A 16,223-nucleotide genomic window follows, 5' to 3' on the forward strand; every position below is an offset into this window, starting at 1 on the left:
TCTTATTAAATATGGATATCGTTACAGCAAAATTGATGTTCTAGCATTCCACGATGTACCTGGCGATGGTAACAACACTTTTGCGCATATAGAGATGCGGCAGTTGACGCGGTGAAGTGAAAGCGCATCTTGGCTTTTAAAGTGTAAATGTAAACAGCAATCCTGAGAAAGATTTATATTGCTAGCCTAGTCGAATTGTGGGCGTGTTCGGCGTGGTGCGGTGGTAAGATGCTTGTCTCGGAATCGTGAGGTCCGCAGTTCAAATCCTGTGCGAAAGCTTTTTTTTTTCTACTTTCATTTTTTTTTGTATTAATAATTTTTCTTACCCTTAAAGAGGTGTCTGTCAATTTTTAATCAAATATATTGATCAGATGCTACAGAATTTTCGACTACAAGACGTCACACAACAGAGAACAGAACGACAGTCACAACGTCCCAAAATACGACAGACTGAAAATTTCCTGTTGTGTTATTCAAGTGGGTGAGCCGTCTATAAGGCGTATACGCACATTGCCGTCCTCTTCATTAAAAGCAACGTCGCTGAAACACGTCGTACAAGACGCTGTACGACTCGCATAACATCGAAATACAACGCCGTCACCATCCATGAGATCACCGAAAGCACGGTCGCTTTCGGTGGCGGCCTACAGATGGCAGCACAGGTAGCGCCGGTAAAGTTACAGGTGATATTATTTTGCCGTCTTCAGCCTTAGCTACATGTGAGTGCGCGCTGCATTGACGCCGTCCGATGCAGCTGTTTAATCGTGTGTACGCTGTGCCGAGAGTAATTGTGGTGCATTTTGTATTCATTGAGAATCACAAAACCCCTGGGACCGCGTAATGTAGCCCGCAGTATCCTTCGTGTGGTGCGCCGATGTCGAAGGTATGAGCCTTCGCCACTTTCTTTGTTCCGGGCTCACGAAAAGGATCTCCTCCTCTGGCACTCTCACATCGTGTCACACTGTACGGAAGAATTTGGTGAAAATTGTGCTCTTACGTCCTGTAGTTGATCCGCAATTCAACAGTGTGTGCGCCGGAAGGACCGTTGGTGCAGTCGATGCCGCGGCACCTGTGACGCTAAAAGGAGCGTTTTCCGAGTACGCCTAGAAAGGTAAGTCCGGCGCTTGCGCGCATTCTTCCTGTCTATGGTTCGTGAAGTGTGCGTTCTTGTACGTATCGCAAGATCCGTACAACAACCGAATCCGAATGAGTAAAGCAGCAAGAATTATAAATGTGCTTTTCAAATGGTTGTTCTTCATGTCGCAGTGCACATTTAGCAAAAAGTTCCATGGAAATTGCCCTAAAACGTATTCATGTTACCAACAGCTCTATCTGTGGTTTATTTACTTTCACCTATGAAGCACGCTAGCGCGGGTGGTTCTTTGATCTAAATGGGCACAAAAATTCAAGCAAAGAAAGTTACTGCTTGTGTACATAATTTTTCATTGAGAAATGGTATAGGCATTTCCAGAAGTAGTACGTCGATGTGTCGTCTTCACAGCTAACAGCTGCGCGAGATAGCACCCGATTTCTTCGTCGACGCATGGCCAGATTTTCAGCTTGTATGGAAATTCGTCTGTTTATAGAGTGTCGTCAGATGACGTGTATTAGTGTCCTGTGTGTTTTCGTGTACTTGTAAAGGGTTCCGATCTTGCAGAGAAGCCGAAATTACAAAAGCAATGTTTCTTCTTAATCGAAAAATCTTTCTCTTTTCTGTATTGTCTCTCCAGAAAAAGAGGTGGTCTGTTGAAATTTTGAGCGCATCGTCCTTTGGGAGCAGTGCTTTGTTGCGCCGCATAAACAAATTAGGTTTTGGAACGCTTTTCATGTCCTAAGGAATTTTTTGATAGTACAATTCACATTTCACGTTATACAGCTGTACGTTTGTGTGAACCTTTTCATAGTAGATTCATGTTTGCTACAGTTCGATTTACGTGTTATTTAACCGCCTGTGATGTTACGGTCAGATATTTGCACAACCAGTTGCAGCTTCATGTAACTGGTTGTATGAGACTTTTTTCAAAATATGACGTGATCTTTTTATATCACAAGTTTGCAGTTTCAGCAGAGATTACAATAAATTAAGCATTTATTATTGTTTAGGGATGGCAAGATTTTGTGAACCAGAGGCACCTCCAGATATGCACCTGCGGCACTTCTGCAGCCTCAACAGCACGGCAAAGTACCTGATGTGCATGCTGTGACAAGGTGTGTGCAAAGCAGTTGCTGCCACTTACACGAGCTGCAGATTTTGTTGGTATCATCCATGTTTGGAAACTCTCCTGAATTATCCGTGGGTTTACAAATGTGGGCTCATTTTACAATTTTATGGATGTCACTTTAGAAAGACAATGAAGTTGTGTTGGTTAAGATATTTTAAAGCTGTTGAGAGATTAAGGGCATGACATTGTTAAAATGCACGTAAAAATTAATTGTAATGGTACTTGTAATGGTTTATTATTAGCGATGCAATATCTCTAACGAGAACATCAGAGGGGCACTTGCTTTAGGGAAGTTTGGTCAGATAAATTCATGAAGCAGCGTAAAGCGGCAGCAGCAAACACGCTGTAAAAGCTCTGTAATCTAAAGAAAAAACAAAGTTGTCAGTTACAGGTTTCAAGTTCGCTGCTGCTTTTTGTGCTGCACGACAAGTTAAATAATGGTTGATAATGTGTGTGTGACGTAATAGTTCTGCGCAAACACACGAGGTGGAGAGAAGTAATTATTAAAGGGAAAATCAGACATCGTAGCATTTGCTACAAAGGAAACCCGTATGTGTTCCTCAAAAGGAAAGCCGCACAGTTGAAGAAAAATTCGTCCTGGTCCGGGACTCGAACCCGGGACTACCACCTTTCCGAGGCAGCCACTGTACCATCTGAGATAACCAGGTGGCTAGCACATGGCAGGGCGAAGTCGAATTAGTTGACAACACGAAGCAAAGGCAAGGGTTTGACGTAATATTTTTTTCCCCTTTATTAATTACCTCTCTACACCTTGCGCGTTTCCGCAGAACTATTACGTTACACCCTTGCCTTTGCTTCATGTTGTCGACAAAGTCGAATTCGCCCGGCCATCTGCTAGCCGCCTGGTTATCTTAGATTGTAAAGCGGCTGTCCCGGAAAGACGGTGGTCCCGGGTTTGAGTCCCGGACCTGGACGGTTTATTTTTTTCAACTATGAGGCTTTCCTTTCGAGGAATCCGTACGGGTTTCTTTTGTAGCAATTGCTACGAGTGGGTGGATGTGCGATTTTCCCTTTATTAATAATGTGTGTGTGTATGCAACAATGGGGGTGCCGAGAGCAAGCTTTAAAATAATGTGTGTTATGTCCCCAACAAAGAATTTAGTGTCTGCAGCATTTTTACAAAATATGTTCACAGGTTGGCAGGTATGACATAATGTACAACAATAATGTACAACACTTTTGCTGTAGATGCCATATTCATAACGTCCCTTTTCTGTCTACTTGAATCGTATATTTAGAATTTGGCCCACCTTCAGTTTGATCAAGGATCATAGGTAGCCCCCTCTGAAATAAATATAATTAGGAGCTATTGTAGATAAGCATGATATACCTACTCACTGTATTGTGACATATATTTTTAGGGACTGTGTTGTGAGGCATGCATATCCTTTTACCTGTATGTCTTGCAGCAGGTTGCCCGACAATAGCATAAATGCTCTGCCCACCTTTATTATTATGCTTTCATGTAGACATCTAACATCTGTGCCCACATAGACTCCATGTTCTTAATTACATTTTTCTAAGTATTCACTGTTGTGCATTACATGTTTTCTTTGTTTTATTTTGGAGGGGCTATTCATTTCTATAATAGTACAGAGAATAGGACTTCAAAACAAAAAACCACGAAAGGTGGCTTAAAAGTGTATGATGCTTGGAATTCTACATTCCATCCCCTAAAGCGCTACCAGTAGTAAAACATTCCTAATTGTCTTTTTTATAAGCTAGCTGCCAGATACATAGTCCCATTATGAGAGTATGTTATTTTTTTTCTTTGGTCTGACTTGTTTTGTTGAATGTTCTCCTTGTTAGTTCAGAATTTGTTTTCTTGCCACCTCATGCAATACTCCAACTGGAGACTATGAGCTATGTGCACAATAAATAAGTAAATTCCTAAAGCATGCAACAAACCATGCAGCATAGCATTTAAATGTTGCCAGTTTATAATGCTTCTCGAGTGCAGCGCAGCATGGAGCTTGAGGCTGATCTCTTCAGATGTAAAAAAAATGCAGGTTATGAAAATGTGGTCCTACAAACTGCTGGTTACGCATGTCAGTCAGCCTGTTGCAGTGGTCACAAGTGAGAATGTAACCAGAAGCTGGGCGTGCTCGGCCATTTTGCATATGGCACAGGATAGAGCTTCGCCTCTGCTATTGCTTCTCTTATAATGATGGCCTCCGAGTATACATGCCGAGTTATGCTTCTGGGGACACTTATTAGTTAACCTTATCAGGTAATACCATTAGCCTTATGGGTGCCATAATGTTGCAGTGCCTGCAGGATGGCCAGCATTACAATACACATTAAAATTATTGTACAAGTCATGCAATGGTATCGAGATTGGCCCACCAAGTGACACCCTTTACTTACACTATACCTGGGATCAGCCCAGCTCACTCAGTCAGGGAGACATCCATGCATAAGGGGAGGGGTGTAGCAAATAGAGGGCGTTCGATTAATCTTTCTCACATAGATAGCTCATACATATAATGTTTCTTAAATTGGATGCTTTGTTGCTCAAAATGAAGTTACTTATGTGCATAATGTCAGCAATGCGATCCTATTTATGCCTACCGAAAGTTGCTTTGTTCACTGCCACTTTTTATATTGTTTCGCTTGTTATTCTAAGCTCACTTGTTTTATAGCTGCTATAGGTATGGCTGGACCTGGAGAAGAAGTGTAAGCAGACCATGCTATGTTGCTGATCTGCGCTGATCTCCACATCCAAGTTGGTCCCGTGACAGTTGGGCGCCATTGTGCCTTGCTTCATTGACAAGGTGATATAATATGGTGAGCTTGTACTTCAATATCGGTATTGAAAATTATGTTAAGGAAAAAAGACAAGGATTGGTCTTTATGATAGATACACTCATGTTCTTTCTTTAAGGTGTTCTTTTGACACTGTTCTGCATGGACATATTTTTAGAGAATTATAACAGTCCTTCATTGCAAAGTGCCATGGCGCTAGTTTATGCGTTAAACTAGCACTCTTTCACCAAAAAAAGCCGTATTTAGCACACAATTCACAAGGAAAGAAAGGAGGCAACAGGACAGAGTGCTACTAACAGTTCAGTATTATAGCTCGCACAGTAATATTGTGCAAAAGGTGAAAGGGGAAGAATAGATCTGAATACATATTGTTCGCACAGAAACGAAAAGGACGCATCACATGGTGAGCGTGACACTTGTTTTACAATGATAAGAAGCAGTCTCACTGTCTAGTAATTCTCTGCATGGGGAGCTAGTGCTAGGTTCCTCGTCATACATATAAGAAAAGTTTCAGATATCTCTCCAGCGCTTTTGTCTTTTTATTTTGTCACGATCAAGCAGCTTTTAAACATAGGTGCATGTGCACCGAGAGTAGTGCACTACCACTGCTAACTGACCCACACATCAAGTTTGCTTGGTCACGCTGCCAGTCATTTATACATTTGCCGGTTTATCCGATGTAGCCTCTACTGCACGAAATGGTATGTGATAGACACTTCACCTGTGTACTGTACGTGCTTTCTTACATTATTTTTTTCAGAGATAGTGATGCAGGCCTTTTCATTATTTACATGCCTACACAACAAACGAAGCATTATCTGTGCTTAGAAAGAATTGTAGGAAAATCCAGCATGAGGCAACTGTTCTCAGCACGAAACAAACTTGATTCGTTGGTTTTCGTTCATTATTGCGATCACACTAAGGCAGACAAGCTTGTAGGCTGTGCTTCTGCAATTTGTACAGCGCACTGACAGCACTGGTGTGGGCCTCATCTGTGGGCTGACTGATGGCACCTTCTACGGCGCAGACCACTTGTGTTGGGCGAGGCACCAATGTTGACGTTTGTTCCCTTGTGCAAAACAGCAGTCCTAGGTTTAGAGTAGTTGTAGGAAGACAAGGTAAACATAACTTCCATGGCTTGAGTGGGCTCATTTCTCTTGGGGCATCTAGCTTTTTTTTTTGCAACTGTGCAGAGGTGCTTCCCTAGAGTCAGCGGGAAAATGGCATAGAGTTGTGCATTCGGGAACTCCTTAACAATGATCTGCCGTAGTTAGGGCCTTGCGAAAATGCACTGTCTGCCAAGTGGTAGAAGGTGCATTATTCAGCCACAGATTTCCTGTTGGCATGATTGCACTCGTGCTGTCAGTAATTTCTTGGCTTGCCGAATTATCTTGAGGCCCCACGCTGATGATGCTACCGATGTCTTCGTGTGCAGATTTTCAGGATGAGGTTTTTTGCTTTGCAAATGCTGTTGAAAGGTAGGTGGTGCTTACAGGTAGCTATTCTAAATATTAGTGAAATGAATTGGCCCATCTTGCTTCGTCAAACATTGTCACGCCGACATCAGTTGCACAAACAAAAAACCTGGCCTACTTGCAGCGTCGTGCACGAAGAAACAAACAAATCAGCTGCTGGATTGTCTTGGCATCGCATACTAAGCTGAGACCAGAACTGCTGTAGCTACAAACCAGGCAGAAACGATGATGATGAGCAGGGATTTGTAGTAGCGCCACTTCGTGGGGCACCAAGGAGGCTTCGTTCTAAACAAAAATGGCGTTCAGCAAGTAGAACCATGCCACGGTGAGAGTCGGTGCATGGTGCTCTCGATCAAGTTGGCTCAAGGAGTGTCCGAAAAATCAGACGAGAGGTTGCAAGGCGTCCGAATTTTCGGAAGTTGTTATATATTATGGTCCATGGGGAGAATGGCGGTGCCGTGAAGCAGACCGAGTACTCATGTCCGGAAAATCAGTCGGCGACTGTACCTATACCTATGTGTCTATGTATACCTAGGTGCAACAGTGTTTGCTATGATCTGTGCCAGAATTGCTGTTGCCCGTAGATGCCCAACATGTCGGGTGTCAAATTGTAAAATACCTTGCAAAAGTGATCTACGGAAAAATACCGCTTCTGCTATATTTCGCTTTTGCAAGAAATTTAGCGGCTGCTGGCACCTACCTTTCTTTCTTTCTTTCTTTATTGATTTATTTAAGACAATGAACAGATTGTCTTAGGGGACACGGCTAAAGGCAAAACATTTGCCTGACTAGGCCGTGCCACCCGTACATTGGCAGCAACATGACAGTGGCAGGCTTTCAGGAGGTCACACATGAAATTAAAGTAGTACACATTTTCAACACTTGAGTACACAATTCGCGTAAGAAGAAAGAAAAAAAAAGGTTAAAGTTTATACAGTTTTCTAATCAATTGAAGCACAACAACGACAGGGAAAAAAAAAGTATGTACGAAATTTTCCATACCTGTAGCTGAAAGGTTAAAGTTTACACAGTTTTCTAAAAACAACAACAAGAAACATGAACAAAATTTTCTATACGTGTAGTTCAACCTTTCTATTAGTCTTCGGATAGTAACAATTCTTTTACCGTTTTCTTAAAGCTTTGCTTTGAAATTCCAGAATTTAGCAGGTCCAATACCAAGGGGTAGTCGTTTAGAAGGTTAGGAAGTTGAACTGCTAGTTTTTGATCTCCGTATTTCGTTCTGCAACGTGGTTTTCCTATCAGAGTTTTTCTGAGGTTATAGTTTGTCGTTCTGCCATGATATTTACTTTGGAAGGAACATTTGTCTTCCCAGAATTGCCGTGAAATTTCGAGGAATAATTTGTAAGTGTGAAGTTTTGATGCTGTTAATATTTTATATTTGTTATAGTATAGTTTAGTGGTATCAGTACGTTCTAAGTTACCTATCGCGCGCAGTGCGCGGTTTTGGAGTGTTTGAATTGATTTTAAGTTAGTTTGTGTAGTGGTTGACCAAACTAGCAAACAATACGTTAATCGAGAATGTATAAGCGCGTTGTAAATATTGCGCTTCACATTTATCGGTAGCAAATATCGCAACCTATTTAGCACACCGACAGCACGAGCGATATTTTTTCTAAGAACGTCTACGTGCGGTGACCAGGACATATTTTCATGGAACATAACTCCTAAAAATCTGGCTGCTGTTGCCTGTTCGAGGTTGACCTTCTGAAACTGGAGTGTTATCTGAGGGTGGATTATTGTTCCTTTTGATTTAAACACTAGATACTTAGTTTTAGTTACGTTTAATTGGAGTTTATTCGCATTTAGCCACAAGCTTAGTTGCTGTAACCAGATGTTAGCTCGCTCAAAAAGATTTCCTATTTCCCTTCCTGAGAAGAACACGTTAGTATCATCCGCGTATAATATAATATTGGAACAGCCTTGAATATTGACAATATCATTAATATAGAGTAAAAATAAAACAGGCCCCAAGACGGATCCTTGCGGCACGCCGTACTTAATGTGCTGAATTTCGGAACTAACTCCATTTATTGTTGTGTACTGTGTTCTAGAGGTCAGATAGCTTTTTATTAAGGATAATGCGACACCACGAATTCCATAAAAAGGTAGCTTTTTCAAAAGGACATCGTGTTGCACGCAATCGAAGGCCTTCCTAAAATCTAGAAAGATACCTAGAGTTAACATTCGGTTTTCTATGTTGTCAAGGATTTGTTCCTTTATTTCAAGTAAAGCGGTTTCTGAAGATTTAGCCTTACAGAAACCATATTGCTCCTGAGCTATTATGTTATACGTGTTTAGAAACTCAGTCTTCTATTAATTACATGCTCAGCAATTTTCGCGAAGACAGAAAGAACGGATATTGGCCTGTAGTTATTCATGTCGTTAACTGGGCCACTCTTATGAATGACTGTCACTCGGGCTAGCTTCATCCTGTCTGGAAACACACCGTTGGAAAGAATTAAGTTACAGATATGTGAAAGAGGCGTGCTTACAATTTCACTGACGGCTTTCAACGGCTTCACTTTTATATCATCTTCACCTGAAGCACAACTGTCTTTCAACGATAAAATTATTGTTTGTATCTCGTGCTGCTCAGTAGGCGCCAAGAACAGCGTAGAAGAACATCGATTTAATATATATTCCGTGCAAGAGACGTGTATCATTTTGTGAGGACGCACCAGCATCAATAAAATGAGAATTAAAAGTATTTGCAACCTCAGTATCTGACAATTCACTATGCTGAAATGCAACTTTTCTTGTGATAGCGCCTTTGTTAATTACTTCATTGATCGCTTTCCACATGAGATTTGAATTTCCCATGATAGCAAAAAACTTGTTCGCATAATATTCTTGTTTAGAGCGTTTAATATCGGAATTCAATTTGTTACGCTCAGATTTGAAAGACCGAAAGTCATCTTCGCTTCTGCTACTCAAAAAGATTTGGAAGAGCTTGTTACGACATTTTATCCTGTTATAGAGGTCACGAGTTATCCAAGGCTTTCTAGCTTTGTTGTGTTTTTTAAACTTCTTAAGTGGGAAAGATCTGTTGTATAACAACGCGAAGGTAGATATAAAAACATCGTAAGCCTTGTTTACATCAGTTTCCGCGGTCACTTCGTCCCACCGATAACCAGAGACTAGTTCAACAAATTTCCTAACACTTTGTTCTGAATAAATTCTTTTTAAGCTTTCAGGGCATATATTGGATGGCTGTCTATGAGGTAGCAGACAGTATATAGGCAAGTGATCACTAAGATCGCACATCAAGACTCCTGCCCTTACATATTCAGCAGAAAAACTCGTCACACAGAGGTCAAGTGTTGTCTGGCTTGTAGGTGTGATGCGAGTAGGCACGTTGATGACATTTGAACACCCGTATGATTCAAAAGTTTCCTGAAAACGCGTATATTCTAGGTTGTCTGGGCAAGCATCTATATTAAAATCACCCATTAATATTGTTTCAAGTTTAAGTTCGGTGCTGAGTTCTAATAATTTTTCAGTAAATTCTAAAAACTTGCACATGAATCCAGATGGCGGGCGGTACACTACCGAAATCAAGGTGTTCATGCACTGAAGACCTATACATTCATAGCATTCGTTAACAATCTTGAGCTCGGGGATTATACTGTACGACAAACCAGAACGGACATAAATAGCAATTCCTCCTCCTAGTTTTTTCGTTCGGTAAACAGAGATGCAGTCATATCCAAAAATAGAAGCGCATTCATCCTCTGATGTAAACCACGTTTCACTAAAACAAAGCAAATCGAAGCAGTGTTGCAGCTCAGACAGATACAAACTGACTTCATCAAACTTATTTCTCAAACTTCGCACATTAAAATGAAATATTGAAAGTGGACATTGGTTCTTTAACGACGCGACGTCCCCAGAAAATTTGAATTCCAGGGTCGCCATTGTGGTTTAGTAAACATAACACATCTTTTGCTATCACGTATGCCGCCATCACTTCGAGGCTGTAAGACTGGCCAGATCCTCCTCGCCGCGTATGACAACAGCTCGGTCGCCGCTCCTTTTTCGCACCAAAACTTTACCGTTTGAGTGCCAGACGTATGCGTATCCTGAGGTCTGGGCCAAATACCATATAAAAGGCTTTATATGGTCTTCGCATGGCCAGGGCCTTCTACTTTTGTGAGTTTACTTATCTCGAAATTTACCCCGGTTTTTATAACTTCAAGTTGGCGGGATCCCTAGTCTCCTTTAACGTGTACCCAATAGACCTTACATAGGGGTTTTGGCATTTCCCTGCCATCTAAATGCAGCCATTGTGGCTGGGATTCAATCCCATGCCCTCTGTCTGAGCAGCGCAATGTCAAAGCCAGTACACTACGGTATTTTGCTGGCAGACGGGTTTAGTTTCTGAATAATTTATTATCTCAACCTGTCGGTGTTGTTTTTAAAGGTATTTCATGTTTGTATTCTGTTGCTTCAATACTAGTAATTATTGTTAATCAAACGATGTGTCCATCTTTTTCCTATAAGACTTGCTTCAATCGCCTGCTAATTATGACAGCTTATTCTCCCACAGTAATCCATGTTCCTTTGAAACATAGGCAGTGCATGAAACCACATATTTTTCAATAAGATGTATTCGTTATCTTCTATGACCGGAATGCTGAACCTTTCTTATCTGTGAGAACATAGGCAAATTTGCCTATGTGCTAACCTGTTGCATGAGTCAAGATAAATTATTGGCTTTACTTTTTCAGGTGCCCTGCTCGCTCTCACCCAAGCAACCCACTCCAGCGGTCTTCTCTCGGCAGACTGGATGCATCGAAATACCGTTAGAAGGTCCAATAAACAGTGCTTGAGACATTTATGACATGCTTTTATTTAGGCCGGAGGACTTCAGGCTTAATGAAAGCTCAAGTGGGTGTACAGAAATACCTACGTAAAGTATACTTGTCTTTTTCACTTACAAGTACATGCCAATACTTTGCCTGACATTTTTCACCCCAAAATTACACTTTACTGTGGATTTGTGTACAAACCATTACAGCAAGAAGCACTGCATTAAGACGAGTACAAGTAATCGAACATATTCTAAACTAGCAAGAATTACATTTGCATACTTGTAGTATAAATATGAAAAGGAGGTACAATCTTCTTCAGGGTGCATTTTCTTGTAGGTCATACATAGAGAACGTACTCGTGGGTCATACAAAACTTGTTCATAATGTATCACATCAGTGTTGGTAGTGCTAATCAATTTATGCCGAAAATTGTGTTCATCTTCGTATCAAGCAATGTACCAGGCAAACCTACATATGAAAGTGGCTTCTTGTTGCGAACCTAATGCAGATCTACTTCTCTTCAATGCTGATCGCAAATACACAAGTGCACAAAATATGTGTAAAGAGTAAATTATATTAAGCAACATCAATCCATTCTGAAAGGACCTGGTATGAATGTAGCAAAAAATAGGTCTGAACAGGGGCAAACAGGTCTGGGTTAGATAGGACGGGATTAAACGGGTCAGGATTAAACAGGATTTAAACGGGTCAGGTTTAAACAGGATTTAAACGGGTCAGGTTTAAACAGGATTTAAACGGGTCAGGTTTAAACAGGAACAAACGGGATTTAAACAGGTCAGGACTGAACAGGATCAAACGGGGTCCCGTTCCATAACCCTATTTGATGAAACCCGTTTGAAAACAAATAGGATTTTCTAGTAGGGCGGGATCCTGCGAAAACCGCGGTCGCCCTAGACTGAGGGCTCCTCCCAGAAGCAAGCTGGAAAACCAGTCGGCTAGCTTTTTCCCTATCTTCAATAAATTAATTTCATCTTCCTCCTCTAAATACAACATCCCTTACATAGTTTATGATGTTGTATAGGATTTGTTTTATATTCCTCAGCACTTAACTTACATAGTTTTCTTTTTCAGCCATACGAGCAGCCCAAACAGTAAAATATACCAGTACGCGGTACTCACCTCTATAGTAGTCACTCGAAGCGTGATATTGGAGGTACCAAAGTCGTGGAAGGCATTGTGGTTGGTGATGTTGAGGCCATCGCTAGTAGACCACTCACCCACCTGAAAAAAAAAAAACAATTGCTTGAGAAACTCCGTAAAAATCAAAGCTGCGCGACATTGGTAACATAGCTACGTGGAAAAATAGGGCGTACGAGAAAAAGTGTAGTGTCACCGCACATAAAACTATACCGTTCTCTTCTTCGCTAGCTCTATGCAGTGCAGTGATAACTACGGGCCGCGTCAGTAAACTATCAATCAGAGCTGACGACGTCGGTATTCATTTGTGTGCTGTTAATCCTTATGTGTACTGCCCTTAATGCGCGGAAGGATATTACTGAAGTACTAAAGCGCCAAACAGACGACACAAGAAGAAGAGACACGGACGAGCGCTCGTCCGTGTCTCTTCTTTTTGTGCCGTCTGTTTGGCGCTGTAGTACTTAGTAATATGCACCAACTAGCCCAACAAAAAGTTCTGCGTGGAAGGATAACAGAAAGATTAGCGGAAAGCGATGTAGCAGTCTGCTTTCTTTCGCGAGACACGCGTGCAGTTTTCGATCCTCATCACTGCGACGGCGACCGTTATTTGAAAGTCTTGTGCGGGGACAGTGTTCAAGACATAAGCATCAGGAGTTTAGTAGATAGTTGGAGCTCACACCCATTGACTGGATGACATGGTCGGTATAGCATAGCGGAAGTTAGGGAAGCGTTCAACGGGGGCGAGACACGCAAGTGAAAGAAATTTACTCGTACTTCCGTTGCCTCTTACACCTTTTTTTTTTTTATGCAAATACCCTAAAGGCCCATACGGGCACTGCATAGAGGTGTTACAGTAGATTAGGGATAGATACAGTATACGCATTTAAACAGATAATGTATGCTTAAATAAAAAGAACAAACATCAATGTATTCTTTTTTTAAACGCCGGGAGAGCTTGTACCACGACTTTCTTTGTTTCCTTGCTCTTGGGGTGATAACAAGCGAGATATGCTATGGATGACTGCCCTTGCTTTGAGGAAGACAAGCCTACTTGATTACAAGCCTACTTGACTAGATGGATGTGGACTTTTGTCCACATCCATCTAGTCAAGTAGGCTTGTCCGCGTGATGGCGCTCTTCATTGCACCATTTCAAGCGGTATGTTCATTCATTGACCCATCCGTCATTAAAAGCGATCAATTCGCACAACATCACGCGTAGTCGGCAACTTTGGTTTGCCATGGAATGGGTTCAACCGGCTTTTCAAAAACGTGAGAAGTTCGGTCACGCCAACGCTTTGTTGCCGCACCACCAGTCCTGCGACGTTGAATGCTATCGCGAGTAAGTAATTCTCCTGACAGACGTGCTCCCGTATAGTCCCCGTAAAGCCGGTGACTCTTATCGCAGAACACAGGGTGGTTCCTGATCGCGGCGATCAGCATCGCAGCGGGCACTTTTGGTGCCATGTTAAATTTTACGACCGTATGTTACATGCTGCTGCAGCTCGCGGTGAAGCGGAACGACTTTCTGTTTCGGCGTGGCGGAAAATATCGGTTCGGGGTTGATCGGGCTCATTGCCTGCTTTTTTCGTGTTTCCCCGCCAAGGCGGACGGATTTTTAAAGCTTTTGCCGCTTCCGCCAGCTTCGAGACCAAGCATGAACGTAGCCTAAGGGGTGGAAATGTGAGATAAATTGTACCAGTGCAGTGAGGTGAATATGACTGCGCAAATGCGCAGATGCAATTCCGTGGTGCTATAGGTAAAACCAACAGGGCCGAAAAGCGCAGTGTTTGTTGATACAATCTGACTATACATTGGGTGCTAGATAGCAGCGTTGGTTAAAGCATCCAGTGAACCTATTGTTGCTCCAGTACCACTATAGCGTGGACACGTACCACGGTGTACAATAGTTATATTGTTGTTTCGGTTAACATCCCGGCATTTCAGTGGTCTGAAAATGTCCAAGTACTCTCGCAAAAGCATAGTTACACAAGTGCTGTGTAATTGCCATCATGTATTTTTGTTTCTGAACCCCACACTAGCCTCTGGCTATGGGTTCAGTCAGTGTTTTGATAATTTGTATGGCAAGAGTAGCAATAAAATGAAATGAAAAATGAAATAGTTGGCTAACTTAACCTGGTAGTCCAAGTCCATGCAAATACCATTTTCGTGTAGCTCATTCACAAATGCTGCATCACGATCCCTTCTTGTGCTACTTACTTTTTCTAAAAAGTTCTGGCGGAGCTTGAGCAAATCCAGTTTCAGGCTCGTCCGGTTTCCCTCGTTGAACCGGATATTTCCCGTCAGGCCATAAAAATCTACCTGCATGGGAAAAATTATGGCGTGGGTTAGAACAGGTTTCGGCTTGCAGAAAACTCAACTTGCACCGTTAGTGCCAATGATTTAAAACTGTTTACTTTACTGGTCATTAAACCAAGAGTAAACGTCATATGGACCCGTCATGGGAATAGTTATCCTGTGCTCGAGTGCAATATATGCTTGGCGAAGCATTTCTTGCCGATCCTTCTACGCTAAACAGGCATAATGCTTCAGTAAGACAGAATAATCTATTTGAATAGCTGCAAATTAATAGTAAGCCAGTCTGATTGTCAAGCAAATGACTTAGCTAAATAGAGAATACAAGCACGCCTTGGTAATTACGACGTTTGTTAATTTCGTAGTTGATAGCCAGAAATTACTCTTTAAATAACAGAGAACCACGTAAACAGCAACAGAACCGAAACGCAACATTTTTTTGCCTAGTTCATTTGACATTGAGTCTGAAGAACTGAACATATTCACCACAGTGAAATATCCAACAGGAAATTTCCGACCATCCTGACGAAATTGCTGTCGTAACTGCAGGAATACCCAGTAGTTTGAACAAATTCCCTTTTCTAATGGTTACTGCAGCCTTTGATGCAAGCCTGACATCTTATTGTAACACGTCCTGTTGCATCGTATCTCGCAGGGACCAACAACTTCGGTACGCAACAAAAAGCCTACAACATGAAGTGTTTGACCCAGCTTTGGACACAGTATGTTGTCATTTGGAACAGGAGTACGTTTTCTGGCTTCCACTTGCTTGAACGATTTGCTAATTTTTATTTTTGACGGGCGTGCGTGCGTGCGTGCGTGCGTACATACATACATACATACATACATACATACATACATACATACATACATACATACATACATACATACATACATACATACATACATACATACATACATACATACATACATACATATAAATACGTTAAACTAGAGATGTTGAGGCAGCGCGTGCCCAATCGGGCCAGCGTAGGCTTGAGCAGCCCGCTCACCATGCTGATGAGGTTGAAGAGGCTGGTGCCTTCGGTCCACGAGACCTCGTCCTCGCAGGAGACGTTGGCCGGGCGCAGCGTGGCGCTTCGTTGCAGGTCGTTGAGCCCGTGGGCGAAGGCGTACACAGCGTCGAACATGAGGGCGGGTTCCGTCTGCGCGCGGTGCGAAGCCAGAGCGCGTCTACAACACCGCCGGAATAGCGTGTACAGACACGCCTAGAGGCTAATATGATGCCACTTCAATGAGCAGGACGTCTCAAGTTGAATTACGGCCCCGGCGGGCGCATTTAAACATGAAAGAAATACTGAGACACTACCGTACTGAAATCTGCGGAGCTTTGAAATGTCATAATTACTGCAGTGCAGTGCCTTCCACAGCCGCCACCCCCAACAACGGATACCCCGATCCTGGACACAGCCT

At 42.2% G+C, this 16,223-nt stretch overlaps 1 protein-coding gene and 1 long non-coding RNA gene across 9 annotated transcripts in view; one reads left to right on the forward strand and one right to left on the reverse strand.

Annotated features, from left to right (window-relative positions):
* LOC139060093 (glutamate receptor ionotropic, kainate 2) overlaps positions 1-16,223 on the reverse strand; it is a 636,178-nt gene that overhangs the window by 14,225 nt on the left and 605,730 nt on the right. For all 8 annotated transcript variants that reach the window (XM_070538904.1, XM_070538906.1, XM_070538907.1 and 5 more), the window contains 3 exons: positions 15,803-15,955; positions 14,694-14,795; positions 12,457-12,558 (listed from right to left, as the gene is read on the reverse strand). In XM_070538904.1, coding sequence (XP_070395005.1) covers positions 12,457-12,558; positions 14,694-14,795; positions 15,803-15,955 — 357 coding nt within the window. The remainder of the gene's footprint in view (positions 1-12,456; positions 12,559-14,693; positions 14,796-15,802; positions 15,956-16,223) is intronic.
* Positions 678-11,342, forward strand: LOC135918588 (uncharacterized). Its single transcript, XR_010569696.2, has 4 exons — positions 678-1,111; positions 2,104-2,208; positions 4,886-5,030; positions 11,233-11,342. It is a non-coding gene; the product is annotated as an uncharacterized lncRNA (long non-coding RNA).

Source organism: Dermacentor albipictus, chromosome 5, assembly GCF_038994185.2.
Source record: "Dermacentor albipictus isolate Rhodes 1998 colony chromosome 5, USDA_Dalb.pri_finalv2, whole genome shotgun sequence".
NCBI lineage: Eukaryota > Metazoa > Arthropoda > Arachnida > Ixodida > Ixodidae > Dermacentor > Dermacentor albipictus.